The 20,675-nt window shown below is 39.8% G+C and overlaps 1 protein-coding gene across 1 annotated transcript in view; it reads left to right on the top strand.

Annotated features, from left to right (window-relative positions):
- The window catches only part of LOC122561689 (kelch domain-containing protein 3), a 218,239-nt gene that overhangs the window by 166,091 nt on the left and 31,473 nt on the right, over positions 1 to 20,675 (top strand). The window contains exon 16 of the mRNA XM_043713698.2: positions 12,794 to 12,881. Coding sequence (XP_043569633.2) covers positions 12,794 to 12,881 — 88 coding nt within the window. The remainder of the gene's footprint in view (positions 1 to 12,793; positions 12,882 to 20,675) is intronic.

Genomic DNA, 20,675 nt, shown 5'->3' with positions numbered 1-20,675 from the left:
ATCTCAACCTTTTCCCTTCCTATGTCGTTGGTTACAATTTGGCCAATGGCCTCTTGCTGGCCCCTCTCCCACTTGAGAACATTCTGCACCCTGTCTGAGACATCCTTGATCCTGGCACCAGGAAAGCAGCACACCATTCTGATTTTTCGCTGCTGGCCACAGAAACGTCTGTCTGTACCTTGGACTGGAGCGTCTCCTAACACAATTGATCTCTTCAATCCTGATGTACCCCTCATTGCATTCGATCCAATCCCAATACCAGAAACCTGGCTGTTCATGTTACGTTCCCCTGAGAATCCATCACCCCCTACATTTTCCAAAACAGCATACTTGTTTGAAATGGGTATAGCCACAGAAGGCTCCTACACTAGCTGCCTACCTCTCCTACCTTTCCTGGAGTTAACCCATCTATGTGACTATATCTGAGACTTTCCCCCCTTCCTATAACTGCCATCCATCACATACTGTTGCTGTTGCAAACTCCTCATTGCTTCTAACTGTCTCTCCAAGCGATCCGTTCAATATGATAAGATTCGCAACCAACAGCATTTATTGTAGATATAATCCACAGTAACCCTTAAGCTCTCTTTAAACTCCCACATCTGGCAAGAAGTGCATATCACTCTACTAAAGGCCATTTTTGCTCCTTAACAATCTACAGACCCAGAAAATAACACTGTTTATTCCTCTACAAAACACTTCCCAGGGTTAAATTAATAGTTATGGCTTATATTTTAAGTTTAATCAAGAGACTTATCTAAAAAAACATATAATCAAGTAAGAACCCACTCTACTCACTGCTGCAGACTTTCTGTAGGTTACACTTAAAAACAATACACTTATCTGCTTCTGTGCTGTGAACTTCGCCCAAACAGTTCCTCCAAGATCAGTTGTGAATTTCACTGTTTGTTAATTTTCCCAGACACCCTCCGATGTCCAGCAATACATGAATTCAAACAGCAAAGGCAGTAACTGTGTAGGTTCACTGTGGTGTCAGTTTATTTCTCTCTCTCTGTCCTGCACTGACTTCACCATGTGCTTCCTTTGTCTGTTCTTCTCCCTTTTAAAACTGCTGTTGTTTTGATTTTTTTCCCCCAAAGTTCCTAAACAATGCAACAGCATATAAAACAGTAATTGCTGCTCATGGAATTCAAGGAAGTCACCTCCAGCACCTAAAATATCTCAAAAAAAGGAGCTGCTTTTACAGCCAGAAATTTTTCCCATCCTCCATTTTGGATTACCCAGAATCCAGATTTCCAGAGGCAATTCCATTACGGAGTATTAAGGCAAAAAGGGCGGTAGAGGAGTTAGTACTTTCTTCACATGGTATGGGCTACCCAGAGAGATTGAGTCAGACCAAGTGTTTAATTTTACTGCTAGGCTGTTGAAAGAAGTCATGGATAGCTTAGCCTACAGCACTTTAAATCAAAGGCATATCATCCTGAATCCCAAGGAGCTTTAGAAAGGTGGCATCAGACCCTGAAGACACGGTAAGAGCACACTTTCAGGATTACCTAAATGATTGAGATGAAGGTATCCTATTCGTATTGTTTGCCAATAGGGTGCCCCAAATTAATCTATGCAGTTTGCTCCTTTTGAGTTAATATAAGGACATGACGTGAGAGGCCTTTTGTAATTAATTAAAGAGAAATGGATAGGACCACAGTTGGAGATCTCACACTTGGATTATGTATTGGAGGTCGGGGTGAGATTAAATCAGGTAGATGAGTTAGCTAAACAGAAATTAAAAATGGGCACAGCATAGAATGAAGCAGGTGGCAGATAAACTCGGAAATTTGGATGTTTTCCCATGGGGATGATGTATTAGTATTGTTACCAGTGGTAGGAGATCCCTTCAAAGCCAGATTTAGTGGTTCCTAGCAAATTGAGAAAAAGTTGAGTCAGGTAAATGATCTGGTAAAGACTGGGAACTAGAGAAACTGGTGTTAATTACTGTCCCACAGAGTGAGAAATCAAATCCAGATATTGTGGAGTTTGATGTGCCTCAAAATATGTTAAACAATGAGGAATTCCTTGGGTAGTGGGATAGGTCAATAAACCATCTGCCTCAGGAGCAAAGAATGCAGCTAAAAGGTTTGTTACAGCAGTATGAGGAAATATGCAGGATTAAGCTGGGGAGGACTAATGCTATTGTGCATGAGGTAGATGTCAGAAATGCTGTTCTGATAAAACAACACCCCTACAGACTTAACCTTTTCGAAGCCAGACAGGTCCAGAAGGAAGTGGAGGTGATGCTCAATGAAGATATCGTCAAATCGAGTTAGAGCGAGTAGAGTTCGTTCATCATGTAAGTTCCCAAACCTGACAGGACTCAACGATTTTGTGTGGATTATTGGAAGGGCAACATTGTAACAAAATCAGACTCATAACCAATATCGAGCTCGGAGGACTGTATGGAGAAAGTTGGACAAGTCAGTTACATCACAAAGTTAGACTTACTGCGTGGTTATTGGCAGGTACCTATATCAGAGAAAGCAAAAGAAATTTCTGCATTTGTAACCCTAAATGGGCTTTATCAGTTCAAAATGATGCCCTTTGGAATGAAGAACACACCTGCCACATTCCAAAGATTCATGAACAGAGTTGTGGCTGGGTTAACAAACCGTGCAGTCTATCTGGACAATGCAGTGATCTTTAGTGAGTCCTGGAAAAAAAATCACATGGTACAGTTGGCTCAACTCATTGAACAATTAAGAGAGGCAAAACTATTAATAAACTTAAAGAAAACAGAATTTGTGAAGGCAGAGGTGACGTTCTTGGGACATAACATCGGTCATGGAAGGTTGACCCGAAAGAACACAAAGATGAAGGCCACAACCAACCTTGAACAGAGAGGTACTTCGATTTTTGGGACTAAGCGGATTCTACTGGAAGTTTGTTCCAACGTTCCAACCATTAACAGACTTGCTGAAGAAGAACACAAAGTTTTGGTGGCCCGAACAATGCAAGGAGACATTTGACAATTTAAAAGCAGTATTAACTACTGCACCAGTTTTAGCTGCACCAAACGTTCTGAAACCCTTCAAAGTTGACAGTAACGTAGGAGTTAGAGCTGTACTGCTACAAGAAGATGATGATCGAATTGAACTGCCAGTTGGTTACTTTTCAAAGAAACTCAACACCCACCAATACTCTCCACTCGAAAAGGAACTATTGAGTTTGGTACTGGCCTTACAACATTTTAATGTCTATGTCACGAACTATGTCAGAGACACAGATCACAATCCTCTTACATTCTTGAAATGCTATGAAGACAAGAATATGAGTCTATTTTGTTGATGTCTTATGTTATCGACTTTTGATTTACAAATTATACATGTTGCGATTCATAAGAATCCGATAGCAGATGTGTTATCGTGGATTTAATGGATTAAGTATCGGTAAGATTCAACAGTATAACAATGTTTTTTCAGACTGGAGGCCTGTGACCAGTGGAGTTCCACAAGGAACAGTGCCAGGTCCACTACTTTTCATCATTTATATAAATGATTTGAATGTGAGCATAAGAGGCATTGTTAGTAAGTTTGCAGATGACACCAAACTTGGAGGTGCAGTGGGCTGCGAAGAAGGTTACCTCAGATTACAACAGGATCTTGATCAGATGGGCCAATGTGCTGAGAAATGGCAGATGGAGTTAATTCTGTTAAATGCAAGGTGTGCATTTTGGGAAAGCAAATTTTAGCAGGACTTATTCACTTAATGGTAAGGTTCTAGGGAGTGTTGCTGAACAAAGAGACCTTGGAGTGCAGGTTCATAGCTCCTTTAATGTGGAGTCGCAGGTTGATAGGATAGTGAAGAATGCGTTTGGTATGCTTTCCTTTGTTGGTCAGAGTATTGAGTACAGGAGTTAGGAGGTCATGTTGTGGCTGTACGGGACATTGGTTAGACTACTGTTGGAATATTGCATGGAATTCTGGTCTCCTTCCTATCGGAAAGATGTGAAACTTGGTCGGGTTCAGAAAAGATTTACAAGAATGTTGTCAGGGTTGGATGATTTGAGCTAAAGGGAGAGGTTGAATAGGCTGGCGCTGTTTTCCTTAGAGCGTCAGAGGCTGAGGGGTGACCTTATAGAGGTTTATAAAATCATGAGGGGAATGGATAGGATAAATAGACAAAGTCTTTTCCTTGGGGTGAGTCCAGAACTAGAGGGCATAGGTTTAGGGCGAGAGGGGAAAGATATAAAAGAGACCTAAGGGGCAACGTTTTCATGCAGAGGGAGATACATATATGGAATGAGCTGTCAGAGGAAGTGGTGGAGGCTGGTACAATTGCGACATTTAAAAGGCATCTGGATGGTTGTATGGAAGGGTGTATTGGAAGGGTTTGGAGGGATATGGGCCGGGTGCTGGCAGGTGGAACTAGATTGGGTTGAGATGTCTGGTCGGCATGGACAAGTTGGACTGAAGGGTCTGTTTCTATGCTGTACTTCTCTATGACTCATATATTATATATATGTTATATATATATATATATATATAACTTCATAATTTCTGTATTCAAAAGCCAAAGAAAGAGCATTGTTACTGTTGTTTCAAGTAATAACATTTGTTATGAAGTTGAAGGTGTGTACTGTACCTTTAAAAGAGAGTAAAAGCTGGCAAGCACCTATCATGTCAGAGTGTGCTAGAAAATTAAAGATGTAACATTTTGGCTGTAACCTACACACCAGTTGCTTTCACAGCAGTTCGAATTTAAACAATCAGTTTAAGTTATGCCCAAAGATACTAAACCCAATCAAATTTGAATTTTACTGTTTTGACAACATTGAACCAATGAGATGATACAATGTTTGGGGTGTAAAATGCAGGCATTTTGGACAGTTAGCCAGAAAGAACACCACCTGCCATTGTCAGACGGACTGTCTGAAAACTCTCTATCAAAAGGACCTTTTTCATATGAAAAATCTGTGCAGCTAAGACTGAAGATAGCCCAGGCAGATCTATGAACAGAGAAAGATCGACACCAGAGTTATGATTTTGGAGATGGGATGCTGGTGTTGGACTAGGGTGTACAAAGTTAAAAAGAATCACACAATACCAGGTTATAGTCTAACAGGTTTAATTGGAAGCACTAACTTTCAGAGCGCTCCTCCTTGTGGTTGTGGAGTACACAATTGTAAGACACAGAATTTATAGAAAACGTTTACAGTGTCATGTAAATGAAATTATACATTAAAAAATACCTTAATTGTTTGTTAAGTCTCTCATCTGTTAGAATGACTATGATAGTTTCACTTCTTTCATATACAAATCACAAAACCTTTTTTAAAAGTTACACTCTCAGGTTAACTGTAGCAATTGGTGTCAGACAGTAAGATGTTGAAGGTGTTAGCCCCCTGTGTTCTGTTGTCTGTGCCATAATGTTTAGACTGATTCTAATCTAAAAAATAGGTTAACAGAGTCTTACATGGATTCATGCAGTTTTTGAGCAAAGTACAATGTAACTCTGCAAATACAAATTCACCCCACAAACGTATACGTGTATGTGTGCTTGTGTGTGTGTGAGATGGGAGGTTGTGAGTGTTTGTGAGAGACAGTGTATATATGTGTGTCTAAAGTGGTCTAAGTCTGTGAGAGGATGCATGTGTGAGTGTGGGAGTGTGTGTGTGTCTATAGGAATGTGCATGTGTATGTGTGTGTGTATATGGGATGGGGGTTTGTGAGTGTCTGTGAGAGAGAGTGTATATGTGTGTGTGTGAGTGTAAAGGGGTCTAAGCCTGTGAGAGGATGCATGTGTGAGTGTGGGATTGTGTGTGTGCGTGTCTGGGGTGGGGGGTACATTTGACCTCGGACCTTTGGGTGACCATCCTCTAAGGCGGACTTCAGGACAGCCAGCAGCGAAGAGTGGTCGAGCAGAGGCTGATAGCTAAGTTCGGTACCCATAGGGAGGGCGTCAACTGGGACCTTGGGTTCACACTACAGGTGACCACCATTGCACTATACACACACACACTCCTACAGACACACACTCCCACACTAACACACGCAGTCTCTCACAGACAGACCCCTTTACACTCACACACATACATATATACTCTCTCACAAACACTCACAAACCCCCACCCCAGACACACACTTACACTCGCACACTCACACATGCATCCTCTCACAGACTCAGATCCCTTTACACACACACATTCTCTCTCTCTCACAGACAATCACAACTTACTCCCCCCGCCCCCCCCCCCCCACCCCCCCACCAACACACACACACCACATGCATACCATATGCACACATAGACATTTACGTTTGTGGGGTGAATTTGTACTTGCAGAGTTGCATTGTACTTTGCTCAAAAACTGCATGAATCCATGTAAGATTCTGTTAACTCATTTTTTAGATTAGAATCAGTCTAAACATTATGGCACAGATAACAGAACACAGGAGGCTAACACCTTCGACATCTTATCTGTCTGACACCAATTGCTACAGTTAACCTGAGAATGTAACTTTTAAAACAAGTTTTGTGATTTACATATAAAAGAAGTGAAACTATCATAGTCATTCAAACAGATGAGAGACTTAAAGAACAATCAAGGTATTTTTCAATGTATAATTTCAGTTACATCGCACTATTGATTTTTTCTATAAATTCTGTGTCTTACAATTGTGTACTCCACAACCACCTGATGAAGGAACAAAGCTCTGAAAGCTAGTGCTTCCAAATAAACCTGTTGGACTATAACCTGGTGTTGTGATTTTTAACTTGGTACGCCAGAGTTGACAGCTACTGCTTGGTTTGAAAATTGAGTTTCTGTAAATTTAATAGGGGTTTTTTTGGATCAGTATATGGTTATAGAGTGGGAGGTAAATAACAAACCTTGAAGAGAATGGAGGCTTAGAGTTGTAAATAGTTGTTGTTTAATGTTCACTTTATCAATAAAGAATTAAATTGATAGTTTTTGTTAAATAATGGACTTTGGGTAGTTTTCTGTCACTCAAACTTTAACAGATTACAAGGCGAAGTGAGCTTTCCTGTGGGCTTGGTTTAATTAGCGGAAAGGTTTACTGCCATGTCCTAACACATTGCATTGTGTTACAAAAACAACTTTGAACTGTGTTCATCGGGTTTGAGTGCATTGTTAATCTGATCTGCCAAATTTTTTTTTGCCCAAGTCTACTCACTGAGAACGTGTCAATGCTTCACAGAAAATTGGCAACATAGTTAGTTAGTGAACCGAAGGGATGGAAATTAAGATTGCAAAGTTCCCATTCCAATGTTCAGTAAGCCGCTACATTTCTGTATGCGCTCTTTATTCCAGTAGATATAATCTGTCTTTTTTTTAAGTAACAATACCAGCAAGGAACGTGCTGTTGAGGCCTTGGAATCTTACCAATTCAAATAGAATTAATCTTATACTTGTGTCACATGAATGACTAACATTTCACTTGCAGTAAAAAGACATTCATCTCATTAAAAAAAATCTTCAATACAGAACTTCCAAGTTGTGTCAATGACTGAAGCTGGGAGCAATTAGCAACTCTACTCTCAATCATCCAGTGACATTCAATATAACACTTTGTTTCTGTGTATGTTGGATAACAATAGGATTGACTGAGAAGCAAAACACTTTCCTTCTTCAGGGTCGAGTTGCCTACCATAGTAATCACTATTCCTGATGAAGGGCTTTTGCCCGAGGACTTTCCTGCTCCTCGGATGCTGCCTGACCTGCTGTGCTTTTCAAGCACCACTCTAATCTTGATTACCATAATAATTGTCTAATCTAAAACAAAATTTCATGACGATTTGTGTAAGGCACCTGGAAGGACTTGCCAATGTAAATAGAATTGTAACTGAGCTTGAATCACTGCAGTTTGGAGCATCAGGGACAAAAGGGAATGAAACCAATTTAATTGTGTGTGTGATTTTCAGGTCTGCTGAGTAATTATTCTGGATTATTTAATGTGCTTCTATATACTGAGCGCAGCCAAGAGGAAATGGTCTCATATGGTGCAGGAAGCTAAAAATGATTTTTCTCCTTAGTTTCACAAGCAGAAACCACCAGGGGTACGAACAGCACTGTATTGAGAACTTCCCTGTAAATGATCTTTAATTAAATAAGGGTGGAGGAGGATGCAACTGAGAAATGAGAATAATAGGCTATTACCACACTACATCCACAGTATCAGTACAATGGAGAAAATTTAGTAAAAATAACTTGTATTAGATAGTCAGAGCTCACATTTTCCCAACAGCATACTGCACAAGTCACATAGTGCATATGACAGGAACATAAATACTTAAGAGAAAGATTTGGGCATAGATCTTTCAGTATCCAGAAAATTGGAGACTGGTGATACCTTAACAATTATATTTCAGGATCCCTTGGAAGTCCTGATGCAATAATTATGCAGTGAATTTAAACTTCCAAATGGGAACCTTGCCAAAAAGTCCCCAAACTCTGAGTTAATTTAGGAGACTTTGGAGGGTTCTGATTTACTAACCTTAATAGTTAACCTGAAGGAGGTAAGACCTGCTCAAACTCCTGGCTACCTGACTCCCAATTCTCACCCTGACCCACAGTCAATCACACTAATTTTCACCAAACACTGGCCTGCCCCCACCCCACCCACTCCCACTCCATTGCCCTTGAGAAGTTGATGGTGCGGTGCCTTCTTGAGATGCTGCTGTCACATGCTGTAGCTGGATGCACAATACAGCTATAGAGGAAGTTCCATGATTTTGACCCTTTAACACTGAACGAGCAGCAACATGTTTTCATGTTAGGATGGTGAATGGCTTGGAGGAGACCTTCAAAGTGGTGGTGTTCCCATGCATCTGTTTTGCTTGTCCTTCATGGGTTTAGTGTTCATGGATTTAGAAGGTCCTGTTCAAGGAACCTTCATGAATTTCTGCAGTGCATCTTGTAGATGGTACAGACTGCTGCCACTGAGCATTGGTGGTGGAAGGAATGAATGTTGTTAACATAAGAAAAAGGAGCAGAAGTAGGCCATCTGGCCCTTAAACCTTCAGTGGCTTTCAACAAAATTATGGCTGATCATTTTGTGGACTCAGCTCCACTTACTCTCCCACTCACTATAACCCTTAATTCCTTTACTGTTCAAAAATCTATCTTTGCTTTAAAACATTCAACGAGGTGGCCTTAACTGCTTCACATGGCAGGAATTCCACAAATTCACAACCCTTTGGGAGACAAAGTTGCTCCTCAACTTAGGCCTTAATCTGCTCCCCCTTATTTTGAGGCTATGCCCCCAGTGCTACTGTCACTGACCAGTGGAAACAACCTCCCTGATTCTATCTTGTCTGTTCACTTAATAACTTTATATGTTTCTAAAAGAATCCACACTCCCCTGCACCCCTCCCCACTTCCAATGAGTATAGTTCCAGACTACTTAATCCCTCCTCATAAGCCAACCCTTTTAACTCCAGAATCAACTCATTGAACCACTTTTGCACTCCTTCCAGTGCCAGTACATCCTTACTCAAGTAAGGAGGCGAAAACTGTGCACAGTACTCCAGATGAAGGCATACCAGCACCCTTTACAGCTGCAGCATAATCTCCCTGTTTTTAAACTCCATTCCTCCAGCAATGAAGGACAATATTTCATTTGTCTTCTTAGTTACTTGCTGCATCTGCATCTTTTGTGATTCATTTACAAGGATACCCAGGTCCCTCCATCTGCCAGGCCTTTGCTCACTCACTTAACTATGTATATCCCTCTGCAGATTTTTAGTGTCCTCTGCACACTTTGATGTACCATTCATCTTAATGTCATCTATGAACTTTGACACACTACACTTCTTCCCAAATTCCAAATCATTTATATAAATTGTAAACAATTGAAGTCCCAACACTAATTCCTGAGGCACACCACAAGTCACTGATCTCCATCAAGAAAACATCCATTTATTCTCACTCTTTGCTTTCTGTTAGTTAACCAATCTTTGACCTATGATAATTCCTTACCTGTAATGCTGTGTATCTTTATCTTATGCAGCAAACTTTTGTGAGGCACTTTGTCAAATGAAAATCCAAATACATCACATCCACTGGTTCCCCGTTGTCCACCATGCTTTTAATGTCCTCAAAGAATTCCAGTAAATTAGACAAACACAACCTGCCTTTCATGAACCCACACCTGGCTGATGGAGAATTTCTATCCAGATGTCTCACTATTTCTTCTTTAATGTTAGATTCAAGCATTTCCCTCACTACAGAAGTTAAATGAATGGGCCTAAAGTTGCCCACTTTTTGACTACCTCCATTTTTAAACAGTGGCATCATATTTGCTGTTTCTAATCTTCTGTAATCGCTCCAGAGTCCAGCAAATTTTGGTAAATTATCACAAGCACATTTTCTATTTCCCCCACCATCTCTTTTAATACCATGGGATGTGTTCCATCAAGGCCAGGTGACTTGCCTGCCTTTAGCAACAAAAACAGAAATTGCTGGAAAAGCACAGCAGGTCAGGCAGCATCCAAGGAGCAGGAGAATCGACGTTTCTGGCATAAGCCCTTCATGAGGAATGAGGCTTGTGGGTCGGGGGGCTGAGAGGGGGGAAGGTAACTGAGAATACAACAGGTAGATTAACATGGCAGAGATGGTGATAGATCAGAGAGGAGGATAGAATGGATAGACAGGAAAGATGATGGACTGGTCAAGAGGGCAGTGCTGAGTCAGAGGCTTGGGACAGGGATAAGGTGGTGGAGGGGAAATGAGGAGACTGGTGAAATCCACATTAATTCCATGTAGTTGCAGATTCCCAAGGCGGAAGATGAGGTGTTCTTCCTCCAGGTGCCAGGTGGTTAGGGTTTGGCCAATGTTGTCCCACTGTTTAAGAAGGAGGGCAGGGATAATCCAGGAAATTGCAGGCCTGTGAGCCTCACGTTGGTGGTAGGAAAATTATTGGAAAAGATTCTCAGGGACAAGATCGAAACACATTTCAAAGCAAATGGACTTACTAGCAATAGACAACATAGTTTTCTGCAGGGGAGGTCGTGCCTCACCGACTCGATTGAGTTTTTTGAGGAGATGATGAAGATGATTAATGAGGGAAAAGCAGTTGATTTTGTCTACATGGATTCCAGTAAAGCCTTTGACAAGGTCCCTCATCGCAGACTGGTACAAAAGGTGAAAATCACATGGTATTAGTGGTGAGCTAGCAAGATGGATACAGAACTGGCTTAGTCATAGGAGACAGAAGATAGCAGCGGAAGAACAGAATGGAGGGTTGTGAGTAGCAGTGTTCCACAGGGATCTGTAATGGGACCTCTGCTATTCGTGATCTACATAAAAATTCAGAGGAAAACATAGCGTGTCTAATTATTAAATTTGTGGATGATACAAAGATTGTTGCAGTTATGGACAGTGAGAATTGTCAGAGGATACAGCAGGATACAGATCAGTTGGAGGCATGGGCATAAAATAGCAAATGGAGTTTAATCTGGACAAATGTGATGTGATGCATTTTGGAAGGTCAAGTACAGGCGGAATTTATACAGTGAATAGTATAACCTTTAGGAGTATTGATATGCAGACAAATCGCTGAAGGCAGCAGCCGAAGCAGATAAGATAGTAAAAAAAACCTATGGAATGCTTGCCTTCATTAGAAGTGGCATTGATTATAAGGATAGGCAAGTTATGCTGTAGCTTTATTAGACCACAGTTGAAAAATTGCATACAGTTCTGGTCACCACAACACTGAAAGATATGAATTATTTAGAGAGGGTACAGAAAAGGTTTACCAGGATGTTGCCTGGTATGGGGGATTTTAGCCATGAAGAAAGGTTGGTTTGCTGGGTTTTTTTTCACTGGAATGTAGGAAGTTGAGGGCCGACCTGATAGAAGTTTATAGGATTGTGAATAGCACCGATAGAGTGGAAAGTGTGAGGCTTTTGTGGAGGGGTCAATGACAAGGGGACAGGTTCAAGGAGCAGGGGGTGTGGCGGGGAGGAGTTTAAAAGATATGTGCGAGGCAGGTTTTTCACACAAAGGGTGGTGAGTCCTGAAATGCAATGCCAGAGGCGGTGATGGAAGTAGACCCAATAACAGCATTCAAGAAACACCTGGATGAATATGTAAATAGGAAGGGACTAGAGGGATACGGATCCTGTAAGTGAAGATAGTTCAAGTGTGGAAGGGCAAAATGAGAAAAGGCTTTTTTGTCCTGGATGAGGTCAAGCTTCTTGAGTTATATCTGCACCCATCTGGGCAAATGAAGAATATTCCATCATCATTCCTGACTTACATTTGTGGGCAGGCTTTGTGAATCAGGAGGTATGTTTGGTGGGCGGCACGGTGGCACAGTGGTTAGCACTGCTGCCTCACAGTGCCAGAGACCTGGGTTCAATTCCCGACTCAGGCGACTGACTGTGTGGAGTTTGCACGTTCTCCCCGTGTCTGCGTGGGTTTCCTCCGGGTGCTCCGGTTTCCTCCCACAGGCCAAAGATGTGCAGGTCAGGTGAATTGGCCATGCTAAATTGCCCGTAGTGTTAGGTAAGGGGTAAATGTAAGGGTATGGGTGGGTTACGCTTCGGCGGGTTGGTGTGGACTTGTTGGGTCAAAGGGCCTGTTTCCACACTGTAATGTAATGTAAAAAAAATGTTAAAAAAAGTTACTTGCTACAGAATTTCCAGCCTTTGACCTGTTCCCCTTCCTGCACTATAGTTTTAGTATTTTGATGCTTTACTTGTAAGCAAGGGGATTGGAAATATTTCAAAATAATCATCTCGTTAGCAAATCATTTAAGCAGAAAATCGTCATTTATTCTGTGCAATTTCATTTAATTATAAAAAATTATTGTTATGAAGGTTTTCACCTACAAGGATCCCCAAGGTAAAATATGAATTGGCAGTCTGCCCATTTCCTGCACGAGCAGACTCACCACCACCTGTGCCAGTAAGTAAATCACTTTCAATAATATTTGTTAACTATGTAACTGATTAGCTTTTGCTAGTTATTGGTGATCTAGTTTGCTAGTTTGCTAGATATTGATGATCTTTATAAATTTAAGTGGTTTTGCTTTATGAATACTTTGCTTATGAAAATGTGAAAATGAAGAGTGTTAATGCACATTCCACTTTTGACATCCATACCTCAGTTTAGCCACAGAATAAAGCACTCTTACCTCCCTCTGTTCTAATCTCGTACCCTGTAGTGCATTTGTGTGACACTTATCCAATTTTCAATCTTGTGACTGCATTTTAAGTCAACTGCACTCTGAGCTTGTGAATATTATGAACTAATTCATATTGTTCAACATCATTTCACATAAGACTGTTGCAATAGTATTGGAGGAATGCACTGGTAATCAAGCTCCACTGCTCACACCATTACGTAAAGATGATGATTTTTTTATTTTACTGTATTTTAGTTGTGAACCAAAATGATTGGTGCATGTTTTGAAAGTATGTTTTGAAAGTACCATTTACATAAATTGTTTGATCAGTAATTAAAATGTACATCAGATGCATTGGAGCTGAGGAGTTGTGTATAAATGGTGCTTTGGTGGGTGCAAGTAGCTGATTGGTCTGTGGTCTATTGACTAATTATCAATAACAAACGCCTTCTGCTTGCCAACAACCATGTGATTAGTTCCCAGGTAACTGAACAGCTGGTGCTGTAAACAAGGTTCGGAAAAGTCATCAGATCTCTATCAGCTCAGGAGGTCTTTCTGTTCTCTGCAGTAAAAGCCATTTAAGCCTGAAGAAAGCCAGTTTATTGCTATAAGCTATGACATTTAATTCATAAGTGAGAGACCTTTTATAAGTGAACAAACTATCCTTTGTCTCTTGCAAATGAGAGGACATATCTGCAGAAGGAGACTGAGAAGCAGCATTCTGACCAGCACAAGAACTGTTTCAGTAGATCCTGTGAACAGAGACCACTGAACTTCTTTGCCAGATTTCCCTTCATCCAAAACACATTTGCTTGTGCGTGAGAGAAAGTGAGAGCAGGAATTTACAAGAGGTTGATTTAATAGAGTTATATGCTGACAGTACATAATTCTCTGCCTGTAACTAGAGTCTATTTACTTGTATTACATAGTCATTTTTTAAAGTACAGAAACTTGCTCCATGCTTTCTGTCAACTTGGGTCTAAAAGACAGCTAAATTGAGGAATCTTTGTGTACTTTCTAACTCTTTACACTTTATGACAATTCTGGGAATAACAGGGCTCAATTTGCAGTGCAAGTGAGGTGTAGTAATTAGTCAAAATGTTTAGATTCAATTGCTAAAATGGCAATTGATTTACTTTTTTTTCCACAATCCAGAATAAATGAGAATTTTACCAAGCTTTTTTAATGAAATCAAAATAATTCATTTATTATTAAAAGAAGCATGTGCTCTTAAAAACAAGTGGCTAACATTAGTTAACATTTAATTTAAAACTTGGAATTAGACTTATATCCCCCTTTTCCCAAAGCAAACACACACACACAACACAAAAAAAAGGGTCTGCAGGGGTCATGTTTTCAACAAAAGAGCCAAAGGAAAAATATCCCTGTTGACCAAAAGTCTGAAAGCAAAGTTTAGAATTTTTTTCTTTAATGAAATTAAATTACTGACAGTAATACACCAATTGAGAATCTGTGGGGGAATTAGTGTAGGTGTAGTTAAAGGTAAAAAACAAAATCCCTGCAGATTAGAAAATCAGCATGACTGCACTTACTCATGTAGTTAATTACTGCACATTTTGAGGTGTGTAGTAAATCTCTGTGAGATATGTAAAAAAATGACCGTGTAAAAAATATTTATTTGAAGACTTAACCCTTGTTTTAGATATCTGATTGCATAATTCATATGTTTTAGAATATAACCTTTTGTTTCAGGAATATAACTTTAAGGTTTGGAGATTAACAGAGAAACGTTGGAACACAAGTAGGCCATAAGACCATAAGAAGTAGGAGAGGAGTAGGCCATTTTGGCCCCTCAGGCTGCTCCGCTTGAGGCTAGGATTGTGGCTAATCTGACATTCTTCATGTCCACTTACCTGCATTTTCCCATAACCTTCGATTCCCATACACATTAAGAATCATCTGTTTCAGCATTAAATATACACTTTCACCATAGCTCTCTGTGGCAAGGAGTTCCAAAGACTCTCAAACATCTGAGAGAAAGAATTCCTCCTCAAATCTGTCTTAAATTGGTACTTTTTTTTTATTCTGAGTCTATGCACTCTGTTCCAAGTCTGTCCCACAAGTGAAAACATCCTCTTAGCATTTACCCTATAAAGCCCCTTTTGTCTCAATTAGATCATCTCTAATTCTTTAAAACTCCAATGAATAGAGTCCCAAGTTGTTAGCCTGCGTTCATACGACAATGCCTCTATACCTGTGATTATCCGAGTAAACCTTTTCTTAAGATATAAAATATCTTTTGCCAAGTAAGGGGACCAAAACTGCTCACAGGACCCCAGATATGGTCTCACCAATAAGACTTCCCTACTCTTATACTCTAACACCCTTGAAATAAGGACCAACGTTAGATTTCCTGATTACCTGCTGCACCTGTGTGTTTGTTTTCTCTGTTTCATGCACTAATTCTCCGAAGTCCCAGTATTGCAGCTTTCTGCAATTTTTCTGTTAAAATAACATTATATTCTTCACATTTTCCCATGTTACACTCCATTTGTCAATTTTCTTCCCTTACTTAACCCGTCCATATCTCTCTGTGAACTGTTTGTATCCCTTTTCACCTATTTTTGTGTCATTTACAAATTTGACTATAATGCATTTGCTTCCTTCCTCATTCAGTAACGTATATTGTAAACTGTTGTGGTCCAGCACTGATTCCTGTGAAACTCCACTGGTTAAAGGCTACCAGTCTGAAAAAGACCTCCTTATTGCCTTACACTGTTTCATGCCCATTAGCCAAATCTCTATCCCCACCAGTATACTGTGTCCACATTATCAACTCTTATCTTATGACTTAATTGTTTGTAAGGTGCCTTTTCAAATGCCTTCTATAAGTCCAAATACAATACTGGTCCTCCATCCACTCCGGTTGTGACTTCCTTGAAAAATTGTAATAAATTAGTCAGACAAAATTTCCACTTCATGAAGCCGTACTGATTCAGCTTGATTTAGAATATGTTTTTCCAAATGTGCTTATATTACTTCCTTAATAATTGACTCCAACATTTTTTCAGCAATAGATGTTAGGCTAATTGGCCTACAGTTATCAGCTTCTTGCCTCCCTTCTTTTTTGAATAAGGGCAGATTTCCAAACCTCCAGTATTCATGGATTTTTGGAAAATTACAACCAATGCTTCAACTATCTCAGTAGCCACCTCTTTTAGGAGCCTAGGATGCAAATCAAGGTCAGGGGATCTATTTGTCTTTAGCCTCATTGGTTTGTCTAATACTGATTCTCTATTGATGGAATTTAAGTCACCTCTGATACGTTTTAGAATTAGTGGAATGTTCAAGGTATCTTTCGCCATAATCACTGATATAACATATACATTTGCCATTTCCTTCTTCCCTGTAACTATATCCCCAGATTTATTTCCATGATATCTATGTTCATTTTGACCTCTCGCTTCCTTTTCATATATTTGAAGAAGCTTTTATTGTCAAGTTTTTATATTTGTTGCTAATTTGTCTTTATAGTTTATTTCCTTGCTCTTCATTATCTTATTAGTTCTCCTTTGCTGGATTCTCCATGTATCCCTGTCTTCAGTGCTACCATTGATTTTTGCCTCCTTATGTGCTTTTTCTTTCAACTTTGTACTCTCCTTAACTTGCTTGGTTATCCATGGTTGGTTTATTACTCTCTGAGAATCTTTATTTCTGAATAGGATTTTTTAAAATGGAGACTCATGAATTACCTCTCTTAAATGTCTGCCATTGCCTGCTTATGTCTTTCCTGTTCATCCATCTTCACAGTCCACTTTAGATAGCTCTGTCCTCATTTCACTGTAATTCCTTTTATTTAAGTCAAACATGGTTGTTTCTGACACAAGGTTCTTGAAATAACGCCTCAGAGGTCGATATCCAGTCACCAAGTCACCCTTTATTTACATATGGTAAGTCTTTGACATTGATCCAACTCCCTCAGAATTAGTTCTGAAAGTGTCAGAATGTCTGACAATCCTCCTTTTTCTTTTTTTTTTGCTGCAGGAGGATACTCCTTTTTTTTCCTGTTTATAATATTTTCTTAAACAAATTACAAAACAATTTACAAAAAACAGTTAACATTTACAGCTGTTTATAACAGCAACTTTACAAGGGAGAGGAGCAGCAAAGCCAGGCCCCAAACCCTATCGTTCAACCCGTTTACAGGGAATTGAGGACAAACCACAAATCTCAGTTTCAAATATAAAAAGACAGCAACAATAACCTTTAGACATAAGACAATCCAGTTACATAAAAAAAAAGTGCAGACAATACAGACCCAGCAAGCCCCCGTCCCTCCCACCTTCCGGCCACTCTAAGGCAGCCCGCCACACTCCTTTTTTTTTCTTTTAGTGCTTATTTTATCCCCAGCACCCATGGTGTGTGTGTGTGCAGGCGTGAGACACAGTGAAAAACACAAAATACACAAATCTTTATTCAAATTCCACCACCAGGAAAATAGGAAAACACCCGGGTGGCCAGTGACAAACACTGCCCTTCACATCAAAGGGCAGTCACATTCCTCCTTTTTTTTTCTTTTTTTTTTCTTTTAACCCCCACACTACCACCTAAGTGCGGTAGTGCTTATTTTTTTCCCCAGCACCCATGGTGTGTGTGTGCAGGTGTGAGACACAGTGAAGGACACAAAGTGCACGAATCTTTATTCAAATTCCACCACCAGGAAGATAGGAAAACACCCGGGTGGCCAGTGACAAACACTGCCCTTCACATCAAAGGGCAGTCACACTCCTTCTTTTATCTGTTAGCCAGGGATCCATGATTGGACCAGATTAACAGCCCTAATTAGGAAAATATTCTATGAGGATCTCAAAACTCGCTCACTCTTCACTGAATATTAAATTCAAACATTTTACTTTCAGGTGCCCGATTACCTATTACCATGTCCAAAACAACATGTTCCTGAATTGACTCCATAATGTATTGCTCTAGGAAACTTTCCCTAGTGCACCTTATGAATTTGTTGTCATAGTTGCACTTTCTAACTTGATTGGCCCAATCGAAAAGCAGATTAAATCATCCACAATTATTTCCCTATTCTTTTTACGTCCATTATTTGTGGATGTATGCCCTTTCTTACAGTTTGTCTATGTTTAGGGGCCTATACACTACTACCAGTTTCCTCTTTCCTTTGCAGTTATTCACCTCCACCAAAATAGAGTCAACATCATCTGAGCCCAGATAATCTCTCATAACTGTCCTCATTTCATCTCTTACTAACAGTGTTACCCCACCACGTTTTCCTCTAGAAAGTTCACATTATCCCCGAATGTCAAGTTCCCAGTTCTGATTTCCCTGCAACCATGTTGCCTTAATGGCTATGAGATCAGCTCCATTTATCTTGATTTGTGCCATCGGGCCATTCAGCCGCTCAAGCCTGTTCCACTTAGTCAATGAGATCACAGCTGATCTGTGGTCTAATTCCATATACCTTCCTTCACCCAAATCTCTTAATACCTTTGCTTAACAGAAGTTTATCAAACTCAGATTTAAAATTAACAACTGATCTATCAACAGCTGTCCTTTGTGGAGTTCCAAACCTCTATGATCCTTTACATATGGAAGCATTTCCTAATATCCCTCTGGTCCGGCATTAATTTTTAGACTATGCCCCCTTGTTCTAGAATTCCTGGGAGACCTTACTAAGAACTTAATTGTCTAAAGTCAATTCATTTCAAACAAGACTGAATTAATTACATTTTAAAAGAAACTTAAATTTATCTGATTCAGTCGGGGTTAATAGTGAGAGAAATTGAACAATGAATGACCCATTTCTAAGTTTGTAGTGAAGCCAGGAGGTCTACACATATTTTTAAAAATAATTTAGATAATTTATGTATTTCTCAGATGAAAAGAAATTGGGGGCAGTTTGTGAACATAGAAGATTCTTGATGGATCTAGCAAGTCTGGAGAGAGGACAGTCACGTTCATTAGAGATAAAGAATATTCATTGGGTCTCAAAATCAAATGTAGTGTTGATTAGATTGCATTTCTGCTTTGAAGAATGCCAAAACATAGCATGTTTCCATGTGGGTTGTGTGGGTTCGAAGGTTCTTGAATTTAATTTGGCTGACTGTTTCTCACAGAGGAAATTTGTCATGAGTAGGTTGGAATTCACTTAAAAGCTTCACAGGAAGTGAGCATTGCTAGCTAGACCAACATTCATTGCCCTTCCCTAATTGCTGCTCTTGAACTACTTTAGTCTATGTAGTGCTTTTAAGAAGGGAGTTCCAGGGTTTTTATCGAGCAACAGAGAAGGAATGATGATTTAGTTCCAAATCTGGACGGCGCGTTGTTTGGAGAGGATATTGAAAGTTTTGGTATTCCCATGTACCTGCTGCCCTTGTCTTTCTAAATGGAAGAGATTGCTGGTTTGGAAGGTGCTATTCAAAGAACCTTGGTGAATTGTTGCAGTATATTTTATAGTTAGTATATGCTATTGACACTATGCATTAGTGGTGGAGAGAATGAATATTGAATCAAATGGCAATCAAGAATGCTGCTGGAGGAAGTCTGAATCTGAAAAGTCAAGAGGTTTTGAAATATTTTAGGGATTTCTCAGCCCAAAGCTAATGGAAGAGTCACTGTGAAATTTCATATGTCAGCAAATTTCGTGAACATTGAGGGAAAATCAAAGTGAATTCCAGAGGGTATGCATATATTTGGGTCCTAGAAAAAGTGAATGAATCTTCAAGATTTTGTAAGATAAGGGAATAAAAGTAAAACTGGATGCTTGGCAATCATAGTTATAAAGTACATTTTGAAATTAGTACTGCTTGCTTTTGTTTTTATTTATCTGTACATTAAGGTTTCTCTTTTAAGAAAATTGTGAAATCATCTGTCATAGTCCTGACAGTGAATTACTGGTGTTCAAATTTCTCTTTAAACATTAATGACCTGTACAGATATTGAAACTCTTTGCCTTCTGCTTTAATTGTCCAGGGCTGTCTGAATGAAAGTGAGGGAAAGAGGACAATGGGGAAATAACAAAGTGGCAGAGATATTAAACAAATTCTCTTTATCTGTTTTCATCTTAGAAGGCACAGAGCACTCCAGTATAAAGGGGGACCAAGAATGTAGCACATGTTATCCAACAGGATTTTGCTGCTTGCCAACCTTGTAACCTTCAATATTTCAGATTCATTACAAGATAAAATATAAAAGCAATGTAATACATGGATAGCCACTCTTCTCCTTTCTTTACAAAACAAAAGAGCTGTGTGTTCTGACAGGAAATGTCAATCAGGGCTCCTTCAGAAATGCAAAGCCATACTTCCATCCTGACAGAATGCTCATAGTGCAGAACAGTCCCCTGTCACAGCATTCAGTGATTGTATTATGTAACTTAAACTTCCAGCATCACAGACAGTTCTAGTGAAAAGGTAAGCATATAAGATAAATGTGTGGTTAGTGTGCCGGGAGGGTAGGCAGCTGGAGTTAGTGCAGGATTCCAGGTAAGTAGGGTCCCAGACTAACCCAGCGAGAGCGGAGGTGTGTAGTTTAAGATCCCAGAAAAACATGGCATTGAGTCCAGTGAGGGGAGAAGGGGAGTTAGG

Source organism: Chiloscyllium plagiosum, unplaced genomic scaffold (genome assembly GCF_037043375.1).
Source record: "Chiloscyllium plagiosum isolate Xiang-an unplaced genomic scaffold, Cpla_swu_hap1 HiC_scaffold_2, whole genome shotgun sequence".
NCBI lineage: Eukaryota > Metazoa > Chordata > Chondrichthyes > Orectolobiformes > Hemiscylliidae > Chiloscyllium > Chiloscyllium plagiosum.
The sequence above is the reverse complement of the archived record's forward strand: the minus strand, read 5'-3'. Positions and strand labels throughout refer to the sequence as shown.